Below are 8,603 nucleotides of genomic sequence, written 5' to 3'. Positions count from 1 at the left end.
GTAGCCACCCTTTGCCCTAATGACAGCTTTGCACACTCTTGGCATTCTCTCAACCAGCTTCACCTGGAATGATTTTACAACAATCTTGAAGGAGTTCCCACATATGCTGAGCACTTGTTGGCTGCTTTTCCTTCAATCTGCAGTCCAAACTCATCAAAAACCATCTCAATTGGGTTGAGGTTGGGTGATTGTGGAGGCCAGGTCATCTGATGCAGCACCATCACTCTCCTTCTTGGTCAAATAGCCCTTACACAGCCTGGAGGTGTGTTGGGTCATTGTCCTGTTGAAAAACAAATGATAGTCCCACTAAGCGCAAACCATATGGAATGGCGTATCACTGCAGAATGCTGTGGTAGCCATGCTGGTTAAGTGTGCCTTAAATTTCAAAGAAAATCACTGACAGTGTCACCAGCAAAGCAACCCCACACCATCACACCTCCTCCTCCATGCTTCACAGTGGGAACCACACATGCATCCTTTCACCTACTCTGCGTCTCACAAAGACACCGTGGTTGGAACCAAAAATCTCAAACTTGGACTCATCAGACCAAAGGACACATTTCCACCGGTCTAATGTCCACAAGAAATTGTGTTTCATGGCACAAGCAAGTCTCTTCTTATTATTGGTGTCCTTTAGTAGTGGTTTCTTTGCAGCAAATTGACCATGAAGGCCTGATTCACATAGTTTCTTCTGAACAGTTGATGTTGAGATGGGTCTGTCACTTGAACTCTGTGAAGCATTTATTTGGGCTGCAATTTCAGAGACGTGACGAAGTGACTAAGTTCAGGACCTGGTACTGGTTGGAGGCTGGCTAGTGATGACTGTTTAACAGACAGATGGCCTGTAGATAGGAGCTGATTATCAGTCTCTCAGTCTCAGCTTTGATGCACCTGTACGGTCTCTGCCATCCGGATTGTAGTGGGGTGAACCGGCCATGACTCGAGTGGCTGAGGTCCTTAATGATATTTTTGTCCATCCTGTGACACCAGGTGCTGTAGACGCCCCGGAGGGCAGGCAGTGTTCCCCCAGTGATGTGTTGGGCTGACCGCACCACCCTGTGAAGAGCCTTGTAGTTTCGGACGGTGCAGTTGCCGTACCAGGCGGTGATACAGCACCACAGGATGCTCTCAATTGTGCATCTGTAAATGTTTGTGAGGGTTTTAGGTGACATTTCAGGTTGTCAGTGGCACTTGAAACGTTTGATCCTCTCGACACGTAGAGATATTTCAAATAGATGCATTCTTTTAGACACACCCTTACATAGTGCTAGATTAGATGTAGATTGTTTGGTGAGATATTAACAGGTCCATTTACGTAAGCCTTTGTGATATAGTGCACTACTTGGCCCTGGCTAAAAGGATTCCACTATAGAGGGGATAGGGTGCCTTTAGGTACGGAACCTTAGAGATATTAACGATCTGTTCTGACTTCCACAGAGGCTGAAGGAGCTGAAGCAGAGAGAGTTTGCCCGGAACGTGGCCTCTAAGACCAGGAAGGATGAGCGGAAACAGGAGAGAGCACTCCGGAGGATACATGAGCTTGCCGAACAACGCAGAGAGATCCATTGGTGGGTACATATGTCCCGGAACATTCCAGGATATGATTCATCACAGATTATTGGTTGAAGTGTGATCTGTCACCGATAATGTATAGGAGGATCCTGACTCTTAACATGTGACGTTGGAGTCAGAAAATATCTCCAGTTCTGATTGTAAACTGATTATAATGAAGTAATTTTAACCAGATTTTCCCACTGTGTAAGCCTATCTTTTTATACACTGTATATCGTTTTGATGTAATGGGGAAATTCAGATGTCTAGGGATGAGTCCTTGCTTTAGATACATGAATCATGAGCATTGATATCATGAAGTGATTGGCCCATAACAATTGAATGCCATGCACAAATGAATATGGACTTGCAAATATTCATTCAAATGTTTATTTTTCTATGTTTCAGCGCTCCAGGCAGTGGCCCCAAGTTCAAGTCCACTACGGTGGCAGTGGAGGGCAGTTTCAGAGACAGCTGTACCGATGGACCTTCAGAGGAGTCCAACAACTCCACAGTTCTGGAGACAGGAACCCACAACCACACCAGCACCAGCACTGGCCTGGCCACCAACAGCAAGACCCAGAAAACACTATACTGGCCTTACACGGGAAAGGCCAAGAAACAGAATTACAACAGGCACAAAATAGCATTCTCATTCTCCTTCCCAAAGAAAGCATCCGTGAAGCTGAAATCTTCGGCCGCCGTGTTCTGTGACAACACAGAGGAGAGTTCCAAAGAATGTGTCAGAAGACAGAAGCTCAGAACGCCCTTTGTTGAGTTGAACATTCTGGACTCTCCTACTGCACAGGAAAAGGGACTAGGTCACGGGACTGTGGAGGCTGTTGGCACTCAGCCTGGTGATCTCAGCCCAAACTGTGTTAGTTTTAGTGAGTGGAGCCAGAGATCATCAGATGCACTAGCCAGGTCTGACATCCCGATGCCACCACAGGCCTCACATTTGTGTTCTGCGCTAGTTAACTCTGAGGATATGGCCAGACCTTATGTGTCCTCCGTCTCCCAATTACCTGCATCTCCAGACGACCCAGACACAGTACTAGATAGACAGAACTCTGAGAAAACTCAGAGAAACAGCCCAACAGAGGCCGAGCCAGAAACAAGCAAACGCCAACAAGCTCATAAAATAGAGGAGAGTGTCTGTGGGGAAGAGGACTCCTCCATTAGCAGTTTCTCTTCTGAGGTCGTCTCCGGTTCTGATGGTCCCCGTGAGAACGGCTCCTCCTCCTCTCAGTCCTCTCAGTGTCCTGGGACTGTGAGAGAGGAACAGAAAGGAGAAGACATTACGGTGGTGGTGAAGAACCTGTCTTGTCCTTTCACCAAGCCCAGCCAGCCGTTCTTCTCTGTGCTCAGCAGAGATGGAAACACTGTTCTCCAGTGGCCTACAGAGATGTTAACCTTCACCAGGACAGAGCCCTGTCTCTCCTACAGCTGTAACCCCCTCCATTTTGACTTTAGGGCCTCGCAGCAATGGCAGAACAGGGCGAAGGTTAGTGTTGATGACAGTCAGAGTAAGTTATCTGTGGCTTTGTGTATCAGCTCAACATCTGTCTGCGCTGAGGAACCACCAGATGTTGGCAACAAGCACAACAAGGCCTGCTCTTGGCCAAACCATCATAGCCCTTTCAGAGACGGCAGGGAAGCAGTGGAGAGGAAGGATTGTCTCATATGTGAGCACCACACGAGTGACACAGACACAGAAAGCTGCAGCTTGCGACTTAAGAGACACAGCTGTGGGGGATATAGTAGGCACTCAAAAGGTAGGACTCAATCTGAGAAGAGAGCAGCAGGTGGCGAGAAATGGAAACCCAGAGACAGGCGCCATTACAGGAGCCACAAGAAGAAGGGGAGGAGGAGGGGGATGAGAGGAGGAGGGGATGAGGAAGAAGAGGAGCACCACAGAGAGAGGGCGACGGATGGAGGGTTGGAGAGCAATGCAGAGAAATGCAACACATTTCAGAGACGGTCTGAGTGTTGGGAAGGACTTGATAGCCAATTTAGAGTCCCCACTTCACAGCGAGTGCAGCCATTAGAGAAGTCAAAGCAATCGGCTGAGGACAGTGGCTGTGCTGTCCCCTTTGCCGCCGAGGACAGGGAGAGGGAGAGAGAGAGAGAGAGGAAGAGAGAGAGAGAGAGTGAGAGAGAGAGAGAGAGGGAGGAGGAGAGGGAGAGGGAGAAGGAGAGAGAGAGGGAGAGAGAGGGGGAGAGAGAGAGGGAGAGAGAGAGGGAGAGAGAGAGGGAGAGGGAGAGGAAGCGTGTAGTGGAAAGGGAGAGGGAGGAGGAGAGAAGAAGACAGGAAACAGCAGGCAGGGTAAACGGCTCAGCGGGCAGCCTCAGCCTCTCGGATGAAAAGGTGTTGGGGAGGAGCGTCAGGAGAGACCCGTTCCATTCATCAACAGAACAGAGAAACACTGCAGGGCATGGCTCAGAGAGCTCACAGAGTCACAACGACAACCCTTGCCCTGAGAAACCTCCTGGGGTTGTTAGACAAAACCCAGGCAGAGGGATGACAGTCACGGCACCAGAGAGCTTAGTCACCGTTACCCAAAAACTAAGCATGGCCCATTCGCCCGAGAGGCTTGGTGAAGACTTTTGTGAGAGCAGGGCCCTGAAAAGGAAACGGACAGCATCAATGTCTCTGGCTGATGATGAGCAGAGCCTTGACCTCCAGGGTTCATGCAGTCAGTGTCAGCCAGCTGTAATGGTAGAGCCCAATGGGCCAGTCCTATGTACCCAGTGTCAGTCAACTGTGGTAGAGCCCAATGGGCCAGTCCTATGTACCCAGTGTCAGTCAACTGTGGTAGAGCCCAATGGGCCAGTCCTATGTACCCAGTGTCAGTCAACTGTGGTAGAGCCCAATGGGCCAGTCCTATGTACCCAGTGTCAGTCAACTGTGGAAGAGTCCAATGGGCCAGATGGTTCAATGGGTGAGGAGGGGTCTCCTTGGTCTGCCTGTGTTTCCTGTGGTGGGGAGGGGAGACAGAGGAAGAGACAGAGAGGGTCCAGGTATACTCCTCACATCTCAGAACCTCCTGTAGGTCACAATGTTCACATCTCAGAACCTCCTGTATGTCACAATGTTCACATCTCAGAACCTCCTGTAGGTCACAATGTTCACATCTCAGAACCTCCTGTAGGTCACAATGTTCACATCTCAGACCCTCCTGTAGGTCACAATGTTCACATCTCAGAACCTCCTGTAGGTCACAATGTTCACATCTCAGAACCTCCTGTAGGTCACAATGTTCACATCTCAGACCTTCCTGTAGGTCACAATGTTCACATCTCAGACCCTCCTGTAGGTCACAATGTTCACATCTCAGACCTTCCTCTAGGTCGCAATGTTCACATCTCAGACCTTCCTGTTGGTCACAATGTTCACATCTCAGACCTTCCTGTTGGTCACAATGTTCACATCTCAGAACCTCCTGTATGTCACAATGTTCACATGGCTGAACCTCGTCTGGATTTACTGTCTGTTGACAGATGTAAGCTGAACGTCCAGAGTGAGAATCTAGTGAATACAGCTGTGGAATACCTTGTGGTAAAAGGTCAATTTGCCAGCTGTAGTGCCCTGAGTCAGCCAGCTGTAGAGCACAACAGTAAGTCAATGGGAGGCTCTCCTCAGCTCCAGATTCAGAACAATGTTCCCAGCATGAAAGTCGAATGTTCCTTCTCTCCCTCTCAACCTGGGCCTGGGCCTGTAAGAGATCCCCCAAATCCCCCAGAAATAATTGGTATTACTAATGAAAACAAAAACAGCACTATTTGCTTCCCAAACTCTTCCACTGTTTCTCTCCCGATCATGGGACATCGTTCAGGAATGGGTAACATAGGGCAAGATTGTATTAGAAGGCAAACGGTGGCAGTGGCTGCCCAGGTCAGTCCACTGGGTGTGAGAGAGATCATCCCCCTGTCCATCCCACAGATGCTTCACAGACAGAAGACCAGTCTGGACAAGTCATGTCAGCACAGTCCCCGGAGCCACCCCACCCACCAGGAGTCCCACAGCCCCCAGCCTACCCAGATTCAGAGGTTTCATCCTGGGGTTAGGGTTCAGGACGAGAGAGGGTTCATGGAGAGCCTGAGACCTGGAGGTACTACCGTTACAGCTAGCCCCTACCACAATCACAGACCACCGTGTTTCCATCCGCAGCACCCGTCTGACGGTAGGGAGAAACATCACTGTCTCGTTCAGATCCAAACACACAGGCACGTCCTCCACCACCATCAGCAACATCAGGTGTTCCCTGGAAAGATGAAGCAAGTTCTGTCTGGGTCTCCTGTCGCGGTGACCCCTTCCTGTCCTCCCATGCTCCACCCCGTCCACCTGTCTCCGTCCCCCATGTCCTCCATGCCAACCAGGTCCATCACTATCCGACACACCATCCTCCACCACCAACATCACCACCGTGCAGCATTCCTCCCTCAGCACCCTCAAACAACTCTCTTACCCCATGTTCTTCCAGTCCCTGTCCGCAGCCTGCCTATGGGGGCAGAAATGTGTCCCTCTGGCCCCTACCCTCCTCCCTTTGTGACCTCACCACCGCAGCTCTCGGTAATGGCCCCGCCCAGTTTACACCACCACCCAATGGCGGTGACATTCCATGCCATGCCCCGTCCAGCCATGTTCCCCTCCATGATGCAGCCACACCCACATCCCACTGTCATCCCTCTACAGCCCATGTTTTTATGACATCACAACCCACTGTCATCCCTCTACAGCCCATGTTTTTATGACATCACAACCCACTGTCATCCCTCTACAGCCCATGTTTTTATGACATCACATCCCACTGTCATCCCACTACGGTCATGTTTTGATGACATCACAACCCACTGTCATCCCTCTACAGTCCATGTTTTTCTGACATCACAACCCACTGTCATCCATCTACGGCCCATGTTTTGATGACATCACATCCCACTGTCATCCGTCTATGGTCCATGTTTTGATGACATCACATTCCACTTTTATCTCATTGCTGCACATGTTTTGATGACGTCATCACCCAACATGCCACTTTCAGGAAGTATAGCTTTCAATCGTTTTTTTGTTGTTGTTTTACTTACAAATATTATTTCAAATAGGGGGGAAAGCAACAACAACAACAAAAAGTTACTGTCAATTTCATCTTAAAGTAGTATTTTCTTCACGTAACATTCCAAACCTGCTTCAACAATGGAAAGGTTTTTGTAGTAACCTATTCACAGTGATAAGTGATTTTCATTAATACGATATTATCCAGAAATATTTCCTTTAGATTGACAATCAAGCATAACTACAGAATTAGGACGTGTGCATATTAAAAACCGGTCTGAGGCAGATTAATTATTAGAGTGTTCTCTCGACTGTATTTTTGCTAGTGATGTGCTTCAATAGTCTACCTTTAGGGCATTACATGCAATACTAGTTCAATTAAACATGAACAGAAGCACAGAAAGTTTTTTTTTTTTGTGCAACGGTACGTTTGGAAGAGTTTCACTCTACATTCATTTTGTTTCCTAAAGGATGACAATTCATTCATGTAACACTCTATTGTACAGCATTCCTCCGTAGTTTCGGACACAGCCCCCCCCCCCCCCCCCCCCCAAAAAAAAAACTTTATTTGGCAAGTAGATTATGCATTGAAAGAATGGGTCTGAGCTGTGGCTGTCCTAATATGGACAAGGTAGGGTTACATGTCTTATGAGTTAGATTTTATACATTAGATAAAAAGTGACAGTGTCTTTATAATCACGTAGCCCTGATTTGATTCTGTACCTAAATCTGCTTACCAAGTGGTTGCAATGCTTCCCCATAGGCCTTCTCCATGTAATTGTAATACAGTAGATATACACTGATGCTGGGATGAAAAACTGTTTTACCGTTCTGCTACTAATTCCACTTGCTTTTAAAACAGAAAGTTGTACATGTTGTATATTAGCCATATTTATAATCCACTTGCAGGATTTATTGTAAAATACATTTCTGATTTTATAGTGCAATTTACCCCCCCCCCCCTTTTATGTTTTATCATCATTATTTAGATACAACTATGTTTTTACTTACGTTTTGTCAACAGAATGATGTTGAGGTAAAAAAATAAATTAAATTACAAAAATATATATCTAAAAAATATTATCCCTGGATTCTCTTTTTTTGTTTCGGATGTGTGACTCTTTGTTTGACACTCTGCACTATAATGAATACGACTTCTGTGTTAAGTTGACTTGCTGATAACAGTCGGAGAGAAAGGCATTGACGGCATAGTTGTTTGCGGAGGTTGTAAGACAGAGAGAAAATGCAATGTGGAGGAGATTTGTCTTGGAGATAAAGTGCTGTTGAATATTTCATCTAAAGAGTTGCTGAGAGAGATTACAACAACGACCAAAAAAAAAAGCGATGGCGGATATGTGGTGTAAATTTAGTCAGTCTATTTTACAATGAGATGCATTAAATCTCCTGCAAGCAAGGCTTGTCAAACACCCCACATGCTGTTTCACCAGTACAAATGACCTTCAGAGGTCTAGAGCTGTCACTAAAATGGCCGCTGTCACCTCCAGGCTTCTACAGTGCTTTCCAGTATTATTGGTTAGGTTAGGTTTTGCCGAAGCAGCAGCAAATCCTTCTGGGATTCACACAAAAACACCACAAGTAACAAAACACTGATACACTGATAGACAATAACAGCCACACAAATGTAAAATGAAATGATACACAAACAATAGAATAACGATGTGTGTGTAGATAGTGTGTAGATAGTGTGTGTGTCATTTCACAGTCCCTATTGTGCAATGAGATGTTGTTTAACATCCACAACAAAAAAACAACAAACACAACAAGTAACAAAACACTGAGATGCGGTTTATTTGAATGTAACAAAAGTTTAAAAAAAATATATATATTATTTTAATTGAGTGATTTAAAAGGGTGATCTGCAATTCAACCAATAACGAAGCTGACATCATGCCACTGATTTGGTAAACAGCTGAGAGATGAGGCTGGGGAAATAAACCCCTTTCAAATTCATAGACAGAGCTACAGATACAAGGAC

At 46.7% G+C, this 8,603-nt stretch overlaps 1 protein-coding gene across 1 annotated transcript in view; it reads left to right on the top strand.

Moving 5' to 3' along the window:
• Positions 1-7,687, top strand: part of LOC129842050 (uncharacterized) — a 136,218-nt gene extending 128,531 nt beyond the window's left edge. The window contains exons 3-4 of the mRNA XM_055910427.1: positions 1,438-1,568; positions 1,960-7,687. Of these exons, the coding sequence (XP_055766402.1) occupies positions 1,438-1,568; positions 1,960-6,262 (4,434 nt within the window). The 3' untranslated portion in view covers positions 6,263-7,687. The remainder of the gene's footprint in view (positions 1-1,437; positions 1,569-1,959) is intronic.
• The last annotated feature ends 916 nt before the right edge of the window (positions 7,688-8,603 follow it).

Source organism: Salvelinus fontinalis, unplaced genomic scaffold (genome assembly GCF_029448725.1).
Source record: "Salvelinus fontinalis isolate EN_2023a unplaced genomic scaffold, ASM2944872v1 scaffold_0009, whole genome shotgun sequence".
Lineage (NCBI taxonomy): Eukaryota > Metazoa > Chordata > Actinopteri > Salmoniformes > Salmonidae > Salvelinus > Salvelinus fontinalis.
Note: the sequence above shows the minus strand (reverse complement) of the source record. Positions and strands in the feature narration are given on the sequence as shown.